This window comes from Lacerta agilis, chromosome 13, assembly GCF_009819535.1.
Source record: "Lacerta agilis isolate rLacAgi1 chromosome 13, rLacAgi1.pri, whole genome shotgun sequence".
Taxonomy (NCBI): Eukaryota; Metazoa; Chordata; class Lepidosauria; order Squamata; family Lacertidae; genus Lacerta; species Lacerta agilis.
The window spans coordinates 45,457,526-45,479,099 of NC_046324.1; the positions used below are offsets into that span (position 1 = coordinate 45,457,526).

General features: G+C 48.5%; 1 protein-coding gene across 1 annotated transcript in view; it reads left to right on the plus strand.

The window, feature by feature from the left end:
* The window catches only part of CACNA1H (calcium voltage-gated channel subunit alpha1 H), a 393,556-nt gene that overhangs the window by 308,232 nt on the left and 63,750 nt on the right, over nt 1-21,574 (plus strand). The window contains exons 11-14 of the mRNA XM_033166592.1: nt 2,787-2,938; nt 4,892-5,077; nt 6,081-6,198; nt 9,656-9,811. Of these exons, the coding sequence (XP_033022483.1) occupies nt 2,787-2,938; nt 4,892-5,077; nt 6,081-6,198; nt 9,656-9,811 (612 nt within the window). The remainder of the gene's footprint in view (nt 1-2,786; nt 2,939-4,891; nt 5,078-6,080; nt 6,199-9,655; nt 9,812-21,574) is intronic.

Below are 21,574 nucleotides of genomic sequence, written 5' to 3' on the forward strand. Positions count from 1 at the left end.
CAGTACGATACAGGCCCCATAAATCAAACCCACTCACTTCCATTAAAAACAAATTTAAGGAGACAAACTCTTCTTCTGGGCTGTGCATTAATCTGAGTTACCTCCTGCTGCCTTTTGCAGGGTGTGTGTGTGTGTGTGTGTGTGTGTGTGTGTGTGTGTGTGTGATTTTGTGTGTTTCTTCTCAAATTAAACGTGTCTTTTCCTCCGATGCTCTGTGTTTGTCGCCCTGATCCGCCATCTCTCAGATCTTGGCTAATGTGATAATGATCTCTCGTTATTTCCTGGCTATTAACATGCTGCCTAATGAGTGATGAAAATGGAGAGGGGGTTGGGAAAGCTATTTGGAGGCAGGAGATGAGTCACGTACGGAAATGGGCAACCGAGATCCGTACCCATGGTGGAAACGGGAGAGACTTCTGTTCGCTTGGAAAGTGAGCTGGGGCAGAGGTCCTCTGGTGGTTGCATGCTGTCTCTGTGTCCTGGCTCTCACTGGAGGATGGAGAACTGGAACTCGGAGTGCGGTTTCTGCCCAAATCTTTAAGGCTCAAATCAGTACGGTGCATAGATGTCAAGGACTGGCAGGATACTGAGGAATGTGCACTGAGGGAAGGGCTCTACTTTATCTTCACAACAACCTTGTGAGGGAGTTACAGGTAGGTAGCCGTGTTGGTCTGCCATAGTCAAAACAAAATAAAAAATAAAAAAAATCCTTCCAGTAGCACCTTTTGTTGTTGCTGTTCAGTCGTTCAGTCATGTCTGACTCTTCGTGACCCCATGGACCAGAGCATGCCAGGCACGCCTATCTTTCACTGCCTCCCGCAGTTTGGCCAAACTCATGATGGTAGCTTTGAGAACACTGTCCAACCATCTCATCCTCTGTCATCCCCTTCTCCTTGTGCCCTCCATCTTTCCCAACATCAGGGTCTTTTCTAGGGAGTCTTCTCTTCTCATGAGGTGGCCAAAGTATTGGAGCCTCAACTTCAGTATCTGCCCTTCCAGTGAGCACTCAGGGCTGATTTCTTTAAGGATGGATAACTTTGATCTTTTTGCAGTCCATGGGACTCTTCAGATACCTTCAGATTCTTCAGAAGTGTGCATGCACACGAAAGCTCATACCAAGAACAAACTTAGTTGGTCTCTAAGGTGCTACTGGAAGGAATTTTTTTGTTTTGTTTTGTTTTGACTTGTGAGGTAGGTTAGGCTAAGACAGAGTGACTAGTCTAAGGTCCCATGGTGAGCTTCTTAGCTGAGTAGGGGGCTCTGCACTCAGATATCCCTAGTCCTAGTCTGACATTCCTGCTATATCAATTCATATATTTATACCTCATTCTTCGTTTCCCAGATCCTATCATTAAGAGAAGAGCCATACCTCAGTCTCAGAGCAAGCAAAAGGTCCTGCCTTAGGGGGAACTGTGGTTTTTTTTTCAGCCTAACCAACCTCGCAGGGTTGTTGTGAGGATTAAAGATGGTTTGCAGCAGGGGTAGGGGGTGAAATGGATTCTGCTAGGTGAAGGTAAAGCCAAGGAAATCTCGCCCCGTGGTTGCAGAATGGTCCCCGGATTTTGCCCAAAGCAAAGTGTGCCAAAATGATGCTCTTTATTAAGCATAACCCATCTTTATCATTAAAAAAAAAAAACCTCATTTTCTGAAATGATATAATTGCAGTTGATTTACAGGATAGAGATTCACAAACAGTGGCGATTTCGCAAACAGCGCTGATTCCAAGAGAGCGTTCTGGTCGCAATGTACATTCCAACAGAGCGAAGCACAGTCCCAGCTGCCCGCAAAGCTCTTTAATTAGATAGCTTCTTTTTTCTCCCATCCATCAATCTGATCACGCGAGTTCATTTTACCATCATCAATCCCTTAAACTTTTCTTCAATTACCAGGGTCCTCCGGAGACGTCTGTTTATAGGGGAGCTCAATTCTTGCTCTTACAATTAAATTGCTAAATCGTTCTTGAAAACTCTTTGCCTACCTAATCTTTTATATAGCTGAATCAAAAAAAAAAGTGGATTTAGATGTAAATCAACTCCAGAGAAGAAACACTCGATAATTTGTTTCACGTTCCGCCCAATAACTATTTTTCCAGGTCCAACCACATATGGTTGACTCTGGCATTAAAACTTGGACATTTGTGTAGGACCGGCTCTCCCGTTAGGCAAAGTGAGATGTGTTTGATACCAGCATTCAAACTTTGTCATTTACACAGAGCCGGCTCTACCATTAGGCAAAGTGAGACACCAACATTCAAACTTGGACATTTGTTTAGGGCCGGCTCTACCGTTAGGCAGAGATGTCTTTGTCCACATGACAATGACAGCCCTTTGGCTGAAATGAGCCTCTCCCCCCCCCCCAATCAAATGCAGTGGAATACCTCATGAGGTTGCAGATTCTTAACTACAAGTGTTCGGGAAAATGACAGCTAATCAATGGATGTTTTACTATGCTTATGGGAACTGTTCCAACTCTCTGATATGGAATTATAGCTGCGTGGAACCTCCAGGTTCAGAAGCAGTATATCTGTTGATATTCTATTCTATCCTATGACAAACGAGGAAGAGGGCTGCTTCCTCTCCATCCTGCTTGTTGGCTTGCCAGAGTCACCTGCTTGTCTCATTTCAGGAACCAGAACATCAAACCTATAATGTCTGAATTAGCAAGACTGTTGTTACGTGGTTTTTGTGGGAGATGGCTTCTGGGTCTGGTCTGCGGGGGACCATAGAGATGTTGGCAACAATTCTGCACTCTCCCTTTGCTCATTGCCGTTTCCTGTTCTCCCATAGCCGGACGAGTTGACAAATGCCCTGGAGATCAGCAACATTGTCTTCACGAGCATGTTTGCCCTGGAAATGCTCCTGAAACTACTTGCCTTTGGCATCTGGGGATACATCAAGAACCCATACAACATTTTTGACGGCATCATTGTTGTGATCAGGTAAGCTGGTCTGTTTAACTGCATCTTCAGAGGCACTGCGGGCGAGACTGTGTACACAATCTGTGGCTGGGTAAAGTCGAAAGCAAATGCTCTTTCCGATTGGAAGATGTTGCCAGAACTTGTATTTCCTTGCTTGGAATCAACGATGGGTTTACTTTTATCCCTCCTCCCTCCCAATCCCCTTTTCCTTTTGTGCTGTGGATTTTAGACCGCAAGCCTGAGTGCAGGGGTCATTGGGAACCTGCTCTGGGAACCTTTTTCCCAGCTGCGGAGAAGTATAAAAAATGTACGGAAACGAGCCAGACTGGGAACGAAATCTTTCTTGAGCAATGGTGACAATTGAGCACGCAACTGAGGCTAGCTTAAGGAGTGCAACCAGTGGTAGCTGGTGCCCATTGGAACTGGTAGGGTGGAAGGTGGGGAGACGAACAGTAGGTGGTGCTAGAGTCAATGGCAAGCAGAGCCCAATAGTTCTAGTTTTGCCCCCATCCTCAACCCGGCTGAGTTCCTCAAGAGCACTTGTGAAATTGGGGCTACGGAAGAGGAGCCTGCCAGGCAGTGGTATCCCTTGGACTGGTAAGGCAGGTAGGTGGGGGCTGAATGAGGTTGGTGGGGCAATTCCTTGATCGTCTTAATGAATCAGCCTCCCCGGGTGCAGTGCAAACCAGTTCTGTCCTTCAATACCTTGCCTCCACTCCCTGCACGCATATACCTGTACCTTAAGGACCTCATCTCTCCACATGAACCTGCCCAGACCCTCAGATCTGAGGCCCTTCATTGTGTGCCTTCTCACGAGAAGTCTGGAGGGTCAGCAACACGAGAACAGGCCTTTTCTGCAGTGGCCCCCATTTGAGGCATGCTCTCTCCCAGGGAGCAGGAGTGCCAGCTTGGCCCCACGACCCTGTGTGCCCGGGGCTGTGAGTGCCATGCAGCGTGCATGGCCCTGGCGCCCAAAATTTTGGTGCCCGGCGCCTTCATGGGGAATGTTGTGGGTGCGCGAGCACCCAGGGCCCCAGGGAGCTGGCACCTATGCCAGGGAGGTTCAGTTGGCACCTTAATTGTATACCTTTAGGTGCCAAGTGCAGGCATTTCTCTTCAACCAGGCCTTCAGCTGATAGACATCCGATGCCCTTTTAAATGTGTTGCTGGAGGGGGGGATTATTGGTTTGTTCTTAATCTTATTATGTATTTGTGGTTTTTATATTGTCATTTTATGCTGTGGAGTGCCCTGAGATCTATGGATGAAGGGCGGCATACAAATTTAAATAATAATAATACCGTATATTCTGGCGTATAAGATGACTGGGTGTATAAGACGACCCCCAACTTTTCCAGTTAAAATATAGAGTTTGAGATATACTCGACCGCAGATTTTTCCACCCGGCGTATAAGACGACACCCCGACTTTTGAGAAGATTTTCCTGGGTTAAAAAGTAGTCTTATACGCCAGAATATACTGTAATAACAACAACAACAACAACAACACCCGAGGCGTGGGACGCGGGTGGCACTGTGGTCTAAACCACTGAGCCTAGGGCTTGCCGATCAGAAGGTTGGTGGTTCGAATCCCCACAACGGGGTGAGCTCCCGTTGCTCGGTCCCTGCTCCTGCCAACCTAGCAGTTCGAAAGCACATCAAAGTGCAAGTAGATAAATAGGTACCACTCCAGCGGGAAGGTAAACGGCATTTCCGTGCATTGCTCTGGTTCGCCAGAAGCGGCTTAGTCACGCTGGACACATGACCCAGAAGCTGTACGCCAGCTCCCTCGGCCAGTAACGCAAGATGAGCACTGCAACCCCAGAGTCGTCCGCGACTGGACCTAATGGTCAAGGGTCCCCTTTACCTTTACCACCCGAGGCAGCCGGCCTTTCTACTTTCAATTATTACGGCCCTAGCCATTCATACGAGGTCAGGCAGCCAATTCCCGTGAGCCTCTCTCGTTTCACCCCGCAGTGTCTGGGAGATCATTGGCCAATCGGATGGAGGCCTCTCGGTGCTGAGAACCTTCCGACTTCTCCGGGTACTCAAGCTGGTGCGTTTCATGCCCGCTCTCCGACGTCAGCTGGTGGTCCTGATGAAGACCATGGACAACGTGGCCACCTTCTGCATGCTCCTCATGCTCTTCATCTTCATCTTCAGGTATGTGCCGGCATGCGTGCGCAACCCCCTTCCTCTCCCGTTAATTGCTACGTTTTGTTTTTCCATTCATCGCCTCCGCCGCCTAGATTAGAATGACAATGGTGCCCGTTTGCCGAGCGGCGCGTGGGTGACAGCTCAACTCACAATAGACTGACAGGCTGGATGCTCGGCAGATGGATTCCCCTCTCCTCAGTCTCGCTGTTCCACCGGATCCTGCCACCCCAGAGACAAATGAAGGACGCAAAGTGACAACAAGAGCGAAACAATTGCTCCGTTGTACTTGATCGATGGCAAACATCATCGAGGCAGCTGAACTGAAACCCAGGATGTTGTCTCTAGAAACAGAAGGGGGGGTGAGAATGGTCCTTCCCCCCTTCCCCCGCCTCAAATGGTCTAGAAACTCTTGATTTGCATTTGTTATGCAAAGCGTGGTAGCTATTTATTTGGCATTTCCTTCCATCAAACGTCAACATTCCTGGAGGGGTGTGCGGGGAGCAAGGGAGGCTGCAAAACTTGGAATGTTTCCAGGTAAAATCTAGCCGTCCCTTTGCGCACTTCAGGGAAACGCGGAACAATTATTTACCCAAAGGTAGAGGAATGGGGGGGGGAAGCAAGCAAGAGGCGACATGGGATTTGTAGTCCATCAGTCCTGCAGTGCGCCTGGCTGGCGAAGGTTGGTGTGAAACAGCATTTTCCAACCTCTCGGCCGTACGTGACCTGCAAGCAGGTCTCGAAGCCCATACAAGTGAGTCGTGGGGCGTTTTCATTTTTTGCCTTGGATGCGTCAAGTCTTGCTTATAAAACAGGCAAAACTGCAGTTAAAATGCACAAACCCGATAGCTGCCAAAGGCCCGAGGTCCAAACTTTGTGTGTCAATGAACCAATCAGTCACCATGCTATGTAAATTTGGAGTTGTGGGTTCCCGAAAAGGTTGAGAAGCATTGGTGTAAAAAGCGTCCTTGAACGTTGCAGTTTATTTACAAGTTCCTTCCTCTCTTCCTAGCATTCTTGGCATGCATCTCTTCGGGTGCAAGTTTGGCTTGAAAACAGACACAGGGGACACCATGCCGGATAGGAAGAATTTCGATTCCTTGCTGTGGGCTATCGTCACTGTGTTCCAGGTAAGACCCCAAAGGCTGCACCTTCGCACCAAAAGGTGGTGAATACGTGATACGATCAGAGGCTGTTCTTTAGGAATCGGGTGGACAATGAAAGCCACCATAGCTGCTCTTCAGCAGATTTTATTAACAGGGAGGGGAAGACCAAGAACAAAGCATAAGGAGACAGACAAGATCTCACGGTCCCATCTGTTGCCAGCACCCAGGGGTGGGGAGGAGGGAGAAGAAGAAAAAGAGTTTGGATTTGATATCCTGCTTTTCACTACCCAAAGGAGTCTCAAAGCGGCTAACAATCTCCTTTTCCCTTCCTCCCCCCACAACAAATACTCTGTGAGGTGAGTGGGGCTGAGAGACTTCAAAGAAGTGTGACTAGCCCAAGGTCACCCAGCAGCTGCATGTGGAGGAGCGGGGACGCAAACCCGGTTCACCAGATTACGAGTCTACCGCTCTTAACCACTACACCACACTGGCTCTCAGTGGGAGGGAAGGGAAACGGATGGAGCACAGATGCATATTCAACTGCCTAACAGGGTCCGTGTCACCTAGGAGAGACCCGCAAGTGGAAGAGATGAATGACATTAGAATTAATTGCACAACAATCTCAAGCTCACAAATCGGCAATAAAACATTATTATTATTTTCTGTTTCGTTTTACCGTATGTCTGTTTCAGCAGCGATATCGGAAAAGCCCATTTTTGTAAGGTCGCGAATTTAAGCCTCCCTGTAACTTTTCACGGTCATAATTTTTTTGGGGGGGGTTGGGGGGTGGAGAGGTGCAACCTATATTCAGGCCAATGCGGTAGCTGCAAATAAAATGTTTTATGTGCAATATGCAACATGACACTAGATGGCGACGGCGAGCCTTATGGAAAATTCAATGTATTTTTTTTAAAAAAAAAAAACTTTTTTTTAAAAAAAGGGTTTTCAGAACGGTTTTTATATTTGTGTAGTGGCATGGAAGAACAGCCTAAGAGGGCTCTGTTGCCTTCCTGCCCTGCTCAGAGACCCCGGTTGACTGCAGTAGGAAGCAGCTTGCTGCACCAAGCAGATCTTTTTGGCTTGAACTACCATGGCTGTTGTTCTTATACACTGGTGGGCAAAACGGACCTGCCCTGCTTCGTTAGGAGTGACATTGTCTTTCCAAGTATGAGATCTGGGCAGACCTCATGTCACAAATGGCCTTTGGAGGACAAGTAACTTGAAAAAGCTTCTCCGGAACGAGAAAAACAACCAGCTCTGTCCGTCTCAGACCACCCTGTCTCGGTAAACAAGAGACGGGGATTAAATAATTGACTGCCGGGAGAAATTCACATTGGCGTTGTACAGTTCGCGCCATCCCTTGCCTCATTTTAATGGAGGTGCCGCAGCTATTGCCACTGCAAATCTTGCTGGTAAATAAATCCGGAAAAAAGGAGTTGAGCTCTTGCAGCTGAGGTTAATGGGAGCCATGTTGAGAAATCAAGCTAGCATAGCTTCCCTGCTGGGCAAAGACCCTGTTGACGGGTCGCTCCAGCTCTGCGGCTATTCTTAAGACGGTTGTCTTGTCTGAAGCTGGACTAATTGAGGTCAAAGAGTTTTTGTCTTCCACTGATATCGCAAATCAACAGCTACCAGCCACCGTGGCCAATTTCTGCCTCTGAATGCCAGTGACTGGGAATCACAAGCAGAGAGACTGCTGTTGTGCTCAGCGACTGCTTGTGGGTTTCCCAATGGGGCATCTAATAGGAACATCTGAAGGAACGTCTCCATCCCCATCTTTCAGCCCGGATGCTGAGGTCCAGCTCCGAGGGCCTTCTGGCGCTTCCCTCACGGCAAGAAGTGAGGTTACAGGGAACCAGGCAGAGGGCCTTCTCGGTAGTGGCGCCCGCCCTGTGGAATGCTGGTAAATAATGGAAGACAAGTGGAATTTGCTGCCAAGGAGTGTGGTGGAGTCTCCTTCTTTGGAGGTCTTTAAGCGGAGGCTTGACAGCCATCTGTCAGGAATGCTTTGAAGGTGTTTCCTGCTTGGCAGGGCGTTGGACTGGATGGCCCTTGTGGTCTCTTCCAACTCTAGGATTCTATGATTCTATGAATGCCCTCCCACCAGATGTCAAGGAGATAAACAACTATCTGACTTTTAGAAGACATCTGAAGGCAGCCCTGTTTAGGGACGTTTTTAATGTTTGATGTTTTATCGTGTTTTTAATGTTCTGTTGGGAGCCGCCCAGAGTGGCTGGGGAAACCCAGTCAGATGGGTGAGGTATTTATCCTCCTCCTCCTCCTCATCATCAGCCGAGGAGCGGCTTAGGGAGCTGGGTATGTTTAGCCTGGAGAAGAGAAGGTCAAGGGGTGATATGATAGCCATGTTCAAATATATAAAAGGATGTCATATAGAGGAGGGTGAAAGGTTGTTTTCTGCTGCTCCAGAGAAGCGGACACGGAGCAATGGGTTCAAACTACAAGAAAGAAGATTTCACCTAAATATTAGGAAGAACTTCCTGACAGTGAGAGCTGTTCGGCAGTGGAATTTGCTACCAAGGAGTGTGGTGGAGTCTCCTTCTTTGGAGGTCTTTAAGCAGAGGCTTGACAGCCATCTGTCAGGAATGCTTTGATGGTGTTTCCTGCTTGGCAGGGGGTTGGACTGGATGGCCCTTGTGGTCTCTTCCAACTCTATGATTTTATGATTCTATGATTCATCATCATCATCTAGTTGGCCCCTGTGAGAACAGGATACTGGACTAGATGGGCCCTTAGCCTGATCCAGCATGGTCTCCTCGTGAATTTTGCAAAGGACAGGCAGCAACGGGAATCCCAGCAACGGATCCTTTCGATCAGAAGGATCTCTAGCAGCTTTTTCAGACATTGTGTCTACAACATCCTCCTGGAAACTTGAGTCTCAGTAAGGCATGGGAATTGCAGTTCCCCATACCAGAAAGTAACCACTTGCATGCCTTCAGACTAGAGCTAAAGTACTGGGGGGGGGTGAAATTTAGACAGCAATTCTAATCCCCTTCCAGTAAGGAGTGAATTCATTAGGACTTGCTTTTGAGTAGACACGGTTAAGCTTGCCCTGTTCATAATGAGTTTCTATAGGGGTGTTGTCTGGCAAAGTTTTGCTAATATTCATTTAGCAGCCTTCAGTTTTTGATGTCAGTGTTTTCCTTTCAGTACTGAGTTCAGAAATTAAACGCTGCCGCCTGCACAGTTGCGCAAGGTTGCTGGGGAGACCCTCTGGGAATCCATGTAACAATTTTTACCTTCGAGACAAGTTTTGTGGATCTCTTGTGTGGGACTTTCAGGAGTTGGAAACCCAGTTCTCAGTACACTCTGTTCTATCTCTTTGTTCTTTGGGGGTAGCCACAGAAAAGGCTCTGCTTTGGTAGAAGCCCCTGCCTGAGATAAAAGCCTGCAATTCTGGACTGAGCTCTCATTCCCTTGGTCTCTCTCTCTCTCTCTCTCTCTCCCTCCATGTTGTGTGCAGATCCTCACCCAAGAAGACTGGAACGTGGTTCTGTACAACGGGATGGCCTCCACCTCTTCCTGGGCGGCTCTCTATTTCGTGGCTCTGATGACCTTCGGAAACTACGTGCTTTTCAACCTCTTGGTCGCCATCCTAGTGGAGGGTTTCCAGGCCGAGGTAAGGGAAGAGTGTCACTGTCAAGGCTTCAGGGAATCCTATCCCTCTCGCAGTAGGATGCCAGGAAGCAGAAAAACTAGAAGAGTTCTTACCAGGTAGTTTATTCAATATTCACAGAGAGAGGCGAAGGAATGCGGTCTCTCTTAGTTATCGGCAATGCTCCAAGTAAAGTCCCACCCCTATTCTAGGCCACCCCTGCTGCCTCTGAGTTTTCTGTTATGTTACTCGCAAGGCACACCTTGTTCTGGGAGGAGAGGTGGGTTCAGGGATGCTTTCAAGAGACACTGAGTCTGTCAGCTGTCTCTCCCCTGGTGCTTCTTCTTCCTGCTGCTCTCCCAATATTTCCCAGCTCCTCCCCTCCTCAGCCTCTGAACCATGACCTTCTGCAAGCCACTGCTCTAAATCTATACTGTCCTCCTCTTCTTGGGAAAGTGCAGGAAGGGGGGGCAGTTCCCACCATTCTTCCTCAGTCCAACCCTGACACCCGCCAAGCAGGTGACCTGGCTTTTCGCTCAGTGAGCCAACCAAACGTTCAGTTCGGATGGTGTGTTTGACCACCAGCTGTTGTTACGGCCTGGATGTTATCCAACGTGCCCAGAATTCCAAGCAACTGTGGAACTCTCTGCCACAAGGTGTGGCAGGAATTAATAGAGACGGTCCGTTCACCTATGGTGGGGATGAGGAGCCTCTGGCCTTCTTGATGTTGCTGCACTAGTGGTTTATTTAATTTATTATTAAATCTCTAGCCCGCCTCATCGGCACTTTCGGTGTGGTCTGCACTGACTGCCAGCAGCTCTCCAGGATTTTTGTTTAGTTGTTTTTATTAAAGATTTTCTCGGGTAACAAAATTGCATACAGCACCTCTGCTTTAGGTTCATAGAGACCTTTCCACAGATCAATTACATTTGAAGTGAGACACTAATGTTGCAGATAGTCTGAGGTTGGGGAAGAAAGAAGCGGGGGGAGAGTAGACTTTCAATTTTTTGCATAATGTTTGTGCAAGGTTTTTGTGCCAGCATCATTTGGGTAGGTTCTTTTACTATTCATTAATTAGTTTCCTTTGCCAGTGAGAGATTTGGAGCCCCCAGGAATGGCTGGTCACCTTCGGTTGACGGCAGCGAGTTTGTTTGTGTGTTTTTCCAAGGCAATAGGTAAAGGTAAAGGGACCCCTGACCGTTAGGTCCAGTCGTGTCTGACTCTGGGGTTGTGGCGCTCATCTCACTTTACTGGCCGAGGGACACGGCGTACAGCTTCCGGGTCATGTGGCCAGCATGACAAAGCCGCTTCTGGCGAACCAGAGCAGCGCACGGGAAATGCCGTTTACCTTCCTGCCCGAGCGGTACCTATTTATCTACTTGCACTTTTGACGTGCTTTCGAACTGCTAGGTGGGGAGGAGCTGGGACCAAGGAACGGGAGCTCACCCCATCACGGGGATTTGAACCGCCGACCCTCTGATCGGCAAGTCCTAGCTCTGTGGTTTAACCCACAGCGCCACCCGCGTTTTTCCAAGACAGTAATGCACACTCACGATAGAAAGAACTCACTCACAAGCCACCTCCTCTCAGCAGCCAGAAGCATCATAACTAGTCACTGGAGGGACCTGTCAGGAGCGAACATGGAGCACTGGTACCCAACCGTCTTTCTAGCCTTCCTAGAAAAACTAACCAACAAATTGAAACTAGCACAGGGACAAACGAAAGAGGGTGCCTTCACCCCAGTGTGGCTCCCCTTTGTTACATACAGAGCCCAACAAAACAACTACAGAGCCCTCCGACAGCATACAAATCAATATGGCTAATTTGACCTAACAATCCCTTCCCCTCTCACACAAGAGCTCTCCGGGATTTGAGATCGGTTTCTCTCCATGCCCTGTCTGGAGGGGCCAGGGTCTCTTATTTATGCAAAAGCAGGTTCTCTTTACTACTGGGCTACAACCCTTCCCTGAGAAAGTTCCTAGTCCTCATTGTTCTGAATACAGAAGAGTGGTTTAAATAAATAAATAATGATAATAAACCATAGGACATTCTGCCTTATACCAAGTTGGGCTGCTGCTCCATCTAGTTCAGAACTCTCTACAGCAGGGGTGGCCAACTCCTAAGAGACTGCAATCTACTCACAGAGTTTAAAAACTGGCAGTGATCTACCCCCTTTTTGGAGGTTCAGGTCAAAGTTGTTGAGTTTTTTCAGGGAGGAGGTATAATGATGAGCTTTTTTTTTTAGGAAGCAGGAAGGCCCATGGGGGGGGGGGTCAGTTCAAAGTTGTTGAGTTTTCTCAGGGAGGAGGTAAAATGTTGAGCTTTTTTTAGGGGAGCCACAGTTGTTCAGCTTCTTTGGGGGGAGCCAATGATCTACCACTGATCTACCACAGATGCCCAGTGATCTACTGGTAGATCACGATCTACCTGTTGGACATGCCTGCTCTACAGAGTTATCCTGGATTTCAGGCAGAGGGTATCTCAAAGCCCTATCCACAAATGCTGGGGACTGAGCCTGGCACCTTCTGCATGCCAAGCAGATGTTTTGCCACTGAGCTACAACCCTTCCGCTACATTGGGATATTCTAAGGCTCCAATCAGCTTTGACACCCAGCCCCCCCGTCCACGTCCACGCCCCCCCCCCCAGGACAAATCCATTGCGACATTTGGGTTTTAAGTGAGAGTTACATCCCCATTTCAGCCTCGGAATTATAACGATCTCAATATCATATTTTATCACGGAGCTTTTATGAAGCCATTAACGTATGGAAATGATGTTGAGGCATACCTAAGCCCAACCCGCTTGAGCTAAGAATAATGACTTAGAAGAAGGGCTTTAATCACATTGGGGGGGGTGGGGGGAGAGAGATATTACTTTTCCATGTTCCTTAAGAACAGAGCGGCCATTTACCATTTTAGAATACTCAATCGGCATTAGCCGCAGAAAGATTCAAGTGCAGAATGAGAAACAGCTTTGCTCTTCAGCACACGAGTCCTCAAGAGGTGGGAGGGGAGAGGGCGGACTGAGGAAGGATGAATGTTTTTGGGAGATGTTTCTTTCTCAGGCGATCGGTTCCATTTTCACCTGCCGGTGGGAAATGGAAACAGAGTAGATTCCCATAAGTGCGGAGGATATTTGAGAGAGGGTCTTATCAGGGCTGAGTCTGAGGGGTGCCAGGAATTAGGAATCTGGACAAGTAAGTCAGAACTTTAGCAAAAAGGGCAAGTCAAGACAAAAAGATGGTAAAAAAAGGTAAATGATCCCTGGATGGTTAAGTCCAGTCAAAGGCAACTATGGGGTTGCGGCGCTCATCTCGCTTTCAGGCTGAGGGAGCCGACGTTTGTCCACAGACAGCTTTCCGGGTCATGTGGCCATCATGACTAAACCGCTTCTGGCACAACGGGACACCGTGACGGAAGCCAGAGTGCACGAAAATGCTGTTTACCTTCCCACCACAGGGGTACCCATTTATCTAGTGGCACTGGCGTGCTTTCGAACTGCTAGGTAGGCAGGAGCTGGGACAGAGCAACAGGAGTTCACCCCGTTGCGGGGATTTGAACCGCCAACCTTCTGATTGGCAAGCCCAAGAGGCTCAGTGGTTTAGACCACGGCGCCACCCGCTCCCCACACTAAATGATGGGCTAGGTGGCTGGGTCAAGAAGTAAACTAAAAGCCACGATGGAAGAGCAAGTCAAAACCTGAATCTTAGCCAAAACGTTTGCCCCGAATGGAGAGCTGTCCACAGAACCAGCGCAGGCGTTGACATTGTGTCCACCCCAAGACTACTCAACTTCGCAAGCTGGCACTGTCAAAGTACCCCTTCATCTGTGGTGTGTGTGTGTGTGTGTGCAGGTAACCCTGCTGATTACCTGGAGCAGTGGGTTCAAGGGGATGTGAGGCTCTTGATGCACCTTTCAGGAGTTTTCCACTCCGCAGCTGAAACAAACAGTGCTAGACGCCATTCATTTATTCATGGCATGAATTAATTCAAAGTTACAGATCCCAGTGTGCAAGTTAATCATCTTATACCACAGAGGCACAGCATGCATGCAAATCGTACACCAGAGCCATAGGAAGCTAGCTGCCTTATACAGAGTCAGACCGCTGGGCTCCTTTAAACTGGCGGCACCCAGGGCTGAAGCTGGAAATCTTCTGAATTGCAAACCTCGGAGCCGAGAGCTGATCCTTCGAAACATCTGGAAGTCTACGAAAGGGAAGGGGTGTAGCTCAAGGTGTAAACCTGTCACCAGCCTGAAACGTCCTCCTTCACCAACCTGGCCATGGTGCAACTTGGTAAATTTGGACTCTGGATTTATTCGTCGTATTGGGGAGGGGCGGGACTTTAGATAGCCGAGTGGCAGTATGATCCATCAGTTGCGATGCTTCTCCTCTGCCATTCCATGTTTCGCAGCTGCTTCCACAATCCTAGGATGCTCAAGGGGAAAACAAATGTTTGGCAGCCTCAATTAAAAAAAAAAAAGAATTTATAATAATTCATCACCTTGCCGACAAAGGTCAGTATAGTTAAAGCTATGGTTTTCCCAGTAGTAATGTACGGAAGTGAGAGCTGGGCCATCAAGAAGGCTGATCGCCGAAGAATTGATGCTTTTGAATTCTGGTGCTGGAGGAGACTCTTGAGAGTCCCATGGACTGCAAGAAGATCAAACCTATCCATTCTCAAGGAAATCGGCCCTGAGTGCTCACTGGAAGGACAGATCCTGAAGCTGAGGCTCCAATACTTTGGCCACCTCATGAGAAGAGAAGACTCCCTAGAAAAGACCCTGATGTTGGGAAAGATGGAGGGCACAAGGAGAAGGGGACGACAGAGGATGAGATGGTTGGACAGTGTTCTCGAAGCTACTAACATGAGTTTGGCCAAACTGCGGGAGGCAGTGGAGGATAGGCGTGCCTGGCGTGCTCTGGTCCATGGGGTCACGAAGAGTCGGACACGACTGAACGACTGAACAACAACAAATTATTTGTACCCCATGTGATGCAGCAACAGAACTGCTAGCACATTTGCAAAGCTAAGCTGGGTCTGGTATGGTTTCAAATTGGCTGGGGGACCACGTGTTGATATTTCCTGGATTGCAGGGGGTTGGAACGGATGACCCTTGGTACCCCTTCCAAGTCAACAATTCTATCATTGACATGCAGTTTTGCAGTTGTTGGGTTTTTTTTAAAAAAAAATCATTTTTATTTGATTTTACAAATACAAAATTATAACCATCCGAATATATATATCTGTATACAGAGATTACTCCGAATCCCGCAACTTCCCCCGAGCCCCTCCCATAGGGTCCCATTTTGAACATTTACAACTGCATATTCTTCCAATCCATATTGTCCATTGTATTTGTTACACTACAAGTGGAATCGAAATCCGGCCAATGTTTCCATCTGCTTACAGGGGTACCCTAGATAACTTACAATTTTTTCCCATTCTTTTATAAAGTTTTATAAAGTTTTTGCCCCCTTGTTTTCCTGAGTTTTCCAGTCGGCTTTGCCATTTCGGCATAGTCCATCAGCTTGTTTTGCCATTCCTCTCTGGCAGGGACTTGATCCTCTTTCCATCTCTGAGCTAGTAGCATCCGTAGTTTTGCATTTTAAGCTGAATTAAACGGTCAGGATGCTTTTGAATTATGGTGCTGGAGGAGACTCTTGAGAGTCCCATGGACTGCATAAAGATCAAACTTGTCCATCCTTAAAGAAATCAGGCCTGAGTGCTGACTGGAAGGACAGGTCCTGAAGTTGAGGCTCCAATACTTTGGCCACCTCGTGAGAAGAGAAGACTCCCTGGAATAGAGCCTGATGTTGGGAAAGATGGAGGGCGCAAGGAGAAGGGGGCGACAGAGGATGAGATGGTTGGACAGTGTTCTTGAAGCTACCAACATGAGTCTGACCAAACTGCAGGAGGCAGTAGAAGACAGGAGTGTCTGGCGTGTTCTGGTCCATGGGGTCACGAAGAGTCGGACACGACTGAAGGACTGAACAACAACGGTCAGGATTATTGGAATAAAATGGGAGTCTGCCTCTTCTGCCTTGATGCTCAACATGTTGACTTGGGAAGATAAGCATCATTTTGTTGTAGAAAATGTTTAAAAAAGAAAGAAAGAAAGAAACAGTCAAAAGGATATAAAGAGCACAATAAAATGTACATGTCTAATTTATCACTTTAAATTATAACCTGGAGGAGGACAAATTCATGGAGGATACATCTATCAATTGCTGCTAGCCATGATGAACGGTACGCTCTGCCTCAACGGCAGAAGGAATCAGTACTTCTGAACACCAGTTACAGGAAGTAAAAGAAGAAGAAGAAGAGTTTGGATTTGATATCCCGCTTTATCACTACCCGAAGGAGTCTCAAAACGGCTAACATTCTCCTTTCCCTTCCTCCCCCACAACAAACACTCTGTGAGGTGAGTGGGGCTGAGAGACTTCAGAGAAGTGTGACTAGCCCAAGGTCACCCAGCAGCTGCATGTGGAGGAGCGGAGACACGAACCCGGTTCACCAGATTACGAGTCTACCACTCTTAACCACTACAACACACTGGCTCTGGGATCCTGCTTGCTGGTTTCCCAGGGTGCATCTGACTGGCCACTGTGAGAACAGGATACTGGACTAGATGGGTCACTGGCCTGATCCAGAAGGCTACTCTTATGTTCTTATGGGGGCAGGGAGAAGGGAAGACAGAAAGCTGTGGTGACCAGTGTCATCCCTGCTGGGACAGCACCTGTTTGCTATCGCCCCCATCACCCCCACTCTCTAGGGCAATTCCAGCTGCTTTTGGACTACAACTCCCATCATCCCTAGCTAACAGCACCAGCAGTCAGGGATGATGGGAATTGTAGTTGAAACAAGTTTGGGAAACATTGTGCTAGAGTAGTCATGGGTGGGGTGGGTGTGCTGGATTTTTGTAAAAGGTAAAGGTAAAGGACCCCTGGACGGTTAAGTCCAGTCAAAGGCGACTATGGGGTTGTGGCGCTCATTTAGCTTTCAGGCCAAGGGAGCCAGTGTTTGTCCACAGACAGCTTTCTGGGTCATGTGGCCAGCAGGACTAAACCGCTTCTGGCGCAACGGGACACCGTGACAGAAACCAGAGCACACGGAAACACCGTTTACCTTCCCGCCACAGCGGGTCCTATTTATCTATTTGCAATGGTGTCCTTTCAAACTGCTAGGTTGGCAGGAGCTGAGACAGAGCAACAGGAGCTCACTCCGTCGTGGGGTTTCGAACCGCCGACCTTCTGATCGGCAAGCCCAAGAGGCTCAGTGGTTTAGACCACACCAGTCCAAGCTGCACCACCCTGCCTAGTATTTTTACTTTTAGCCAAAATTACATTTGAGGCCGAAAACTCTGGCCCTTCCTCAATACTGTCAGATTCTCTCCATTGTCCTCTGTCTCCTTTTGCCATTGTCAGGCAATAATTGCCGCCGCTCCGAGGGAATTGGTGGCGGCAGCTGCTGCCGCTGTCCGCCTGCGTGAGGGAGAAAGCCTCAATTAGAGCTCCTTTGAAGAGCGGGGGTTTTGCTTGAGGGAATCCTGTGTGTTTAGCTCCGGCTGATTGAATTAAAAATGGCAGAACGGTCGCTGGTGAGGGGCTTCATTAAGTTTAGCTCAGATCATGCTGGCTAATTGACTTAAATGGCTGCCACGAGGCACTCCGCTCCTTTACGGCGGTCAGGAGCGCCTCTGCGTCATTGCTTGGCAGACCTTTTCTCCCAAATTTCATTTGGGATTACGACGCTGGAATCTTTTCCCTTAGGGATGGCTTCCCTCTTTGGTGACGGGTCTCCCAGTGGCAACCTCGTAGCGAATTTAAACACACGTTCAATGAGGGCATCCATTCGCATCCACACAGCTATAGCGAACACTAGTTGCCACCAGGATTGGAGCCAGGGCCGTCTTAACCATTGAGCCTACTGGCGCAACACGCCAGGGCGCAATGGCCTGGAGGGCACCTCCACCCTCCAGCCCCGCTGGCAGTGCCCGCCGGCAGCGCTCTCCGGCTGCCCGGCGGAGTGCGGGAGTGGGAGCTGGCCAGCCACGCCGCGCCCTCCAGCTGCCCAGCAGAGCATGGGAGCGCGAGCCAGCCAGCCACGCCGCGCCCTCCAGCTTTAAGAAGGTGTCTTCTTAAAGTCAAAACAAAATCGAAAATTCTTTCTAGTAGCACCTTAGAGACCAACTGAGTTTGTTCCTGGTATGAGCTTTCGTGTTCTTCTTAAAGTCAGATAGTTGTTTATTTCCTTGACATCTGATGGGCGGGTGCCACCACTGAGAAGGCCCTTTGCCTGGTTCCCTGTAACTTCACATCTTGCAGGGAGGAAACCGCCCAAAGGCCCTCGGAGGAGGACCTCAGTGCCCAGGCTGAATGATGGGGGTGGAGACACTCCTTCAGGTCTACAGGGCCAAGGCTGTTTAGGGCTTTAAAGGTCAGCACCAACACTTTGAGTTGTGCTTGGAAATGTACTGGGAGCCAATTTAGGTCTTTAAGGAGTGGTGTAATATGGTCTCGGTGGCCACACCCAGCCACCAGTCTAGCTGCCGCATTCTGGATTATTTGTAGTTTCCAAGTCACCTTCAAAGGTAGCCCCACATAGAGCACATGGCAGTAGTCCAAGTGTGAGATAACCAGAGCATGCACCACTCTGGCAAGACAGTCTGCGGGCAGGTAGGGTCTCAGCCTGCGTACTAGATGGAGCTGGTAGACAGCTGCCCTGGATGTAGAAGGCTGCAAGCAGGACCTGAGCCGAAGAGCAACTGGTATTCAGAAGCACTACTGACAATGGAAGGAGAACATCCCCGCCATGGCTAGTAGCCATTAGGCTGAGTTTGAATCCAGAACACTTAAATCCATTTTGAATTAATGTCCAGCTCTTGGACAGAGTGCCTTCTGAGCCGGCGCTGGAGCTTATGCTGAAATCTGGTCCTCAGCTGTGTTCACATCAGAGATGTCTGAGTGGGGGCAGGGGTTGGATATACAAACATATATTTGGGAGAGCAGCCCAGATTTTCTGGGAAGAGGGTGACCCTATCTGTCATTCACAGCTTCCATTTCCATTTCCACAATGGCTGGCTTTTCCTAAATAATGTTTTTGGGGTTTTTTTTAACGGACAGTTCTGCCATACCAGCAGCTGTGTATTGGTTCTGTTTGTCTCCAATCACCCGCCTGTTCTCTGGCACATCAGTTTTGGCACCAAACTCTTTAACTGGGATTGATGGACACATCTAAGAAAGGGCTGGCTGCCAGGCAGGCACTGGACTGGTCAATTGCTTCTGGGCACCCAGGAGGACGACGACGAGAGGGCGGCGAAGGGTCTTGAAATGCAAGTTTAGACTCCATCAGGAGCATGGGTGGAACGAAGAATCACGCTGGACATTTGGCATTGGCCAAATGGGTTGGTGTCTGAAATATACTCGGAGTCAAGTTTGGATTTCATGCTCTTTATTCAGCTCATTGTAGCGAGGAATGCAGTTCCCCCAAAACGTCTGCTTTATACACACTATTTACACAATGGGCCCCATGTGATTGGCTAATTCCAGGATACTCCTGTATGCCAATCGGGTTGCGGATTCACTACCACCTGGAGCTGGATTGGGTGGCTCCTGCGGACCAATCAGACTGCTGCATTCTGGATCCTATTGTTCTAGGACCAATCAGAGTGCTGCATTCTGCATCCTATTGTTCTAGGACCAATCAGACTGCTGCATTTTGGATCCTATTCAACTCAGTACATAACAGTGTCCAAATTTTAATCGAGGGTGGGGAGGGAGAAAGAGGGCTGCAGAACTTGGGGGGACATAGATGGAGGCATTTCTTATCAGTGTTTCTGGCCGATGGCTCCTTAGTTAGTTAGTTGCACCAGTCACTGTAACTCATTGTGTTAAAAGGATCCCCTAATAGGATGCCCAGTGGCCGATTTATGTATAAGCTAAACAAGCTATAGCTTAAGGCCCCACTCTCTTGGGGGCCCCAAAAATTTAAAGGAAAAAAAAACCTGGATGTAAATTTCCAAAGTATAAGATTAAAAAAAAAACACATACATACAGCAACAGTGTTTTGTGTTGTGTAGGCTCCTTGGATGTAAGTAATGGGCCCCACCAGGTAGCCTGCCCCCTAAAATTTCACAGGTTTCAATTCAACAGTTACTTTGATAAAATACATTATTTTGTTATGTGCAAATGGCTTTAGATACCTACTAGGTCCATAAATCACCATATAGCATATATTCAACACAAAAAACAGCGGCAATTTATTGTTGACAAAGGACAGCTGGACATATAAAGGGCCCCATTGCCTTCAGGAGTTTAGGGCCTCATCAAACCTAAATCCGGCCCTGAGGATGCCTTTCTGAACACATTTGGCGACACAAAATTCAAACAGTTGCATCACAAAATTCAGAGGGGGGGACGTGATTTTTGAAGGGAAGCTATGTTTCAGCACATACAATTTGGGGAAGTGTGAAATAGGTAAAACAGGTAAAGGGACCCCTGACTGTTAGGGGTGCGGTGCTCATCCCTCATTACTGGCTGATTGAGCCGGCATACAGCTTCCGGGTCATGTGGCCAGCATGACTAAGCCGCTTCTGGCAAACCAGAGCAGTGCACAGAAATGGCGTATACCTTCCCGCCGGAGTGGTACCTATTTATCTACTTGCACTTTGACGTGCTTTCAAACTGCTAGGTTGGCAGGGGCAGGGACCGAGCAACGGGAGCTCACCCCATCGTGGGGATTCAAACTGCTGACCTTCTGATCAGCAAGCCCTAGGCTCTGTGGTTTAACCTTACGTGAAATAGGTTTGTGTTAAAATGTGAACTGGAGTGAATTTCATTTTTAAAATTACACAAAAAGGTCAAAATCACATTTGTTGCCTACGTCTGCCTCCCACCAATGGTGTGTCATAGAACCCAAAGGATCATCCAATCGTAACCCCCTGCAATGCAAGAATCTCAACTAGATAATACATGACAGATGGCCATCCAACACCTGCTTAATAACTTTCAGTGAAAGGGATTCCACAACCTCCCAAGGGAGCCTGCTCCATACCTAGACACGAGCCATAGAGACTCGAATTCAAACCTCTGCTGAACCATGAAGCTCATGACTGAGAGCAAACTCACACAGCTGTCTGTCTGTCTGTCTGTCATCTTCCGGGACTGACCAACGTGGTGCCATCACAACTCCTGTCACTTCTGATCGTCAGTCTTGCATCCTGCAGCATCTGGGTGGCCACTGGTTCCCTAACCCCGACATCAGACATGCTAACTCAGAACCTGAGCTTCCTTCCCCCCCCCCCACTTCTTAGAGGAGGCAAAGAGAAAGAATTGTGATGCATTAATTTCATTCAGCAAAATGACATATTGCTTGGGATGCGGGTGGCGCTGTGGTCTAAACCACAGAGCCTAGGGCTTGCCGATCAGAAGGTCGGTGGTTCGAATCCCCGCGATGGGGTGAGCTCCTGTTGCTCGGTCCCTGCTCCTGCCAACCTAGCAGTTCGAAAACATGTCAAAGTGCAAGTAGATAAATAGGTACCACTCCAGCGGGAAGGTAAACGGCGTTTCCTGTGCACTGCTCTGGTTTGCCATGCTGGCCACAGGACCCGGAAGCTGCGTGCCGGCTCCCTCGGCCAGTAAAGCGAGATGAGCGCCGCAACCCCAGAGTCGTCCGCGACTGGACCTAATGGTCAGGGGTCCCTTTACCTTTACCTTTAATTTCATTCAGCAAAATGATGTATTGCATAAGCTGAAGGACTCTCTTCCAGACCCTCCAGTTTCCTGCC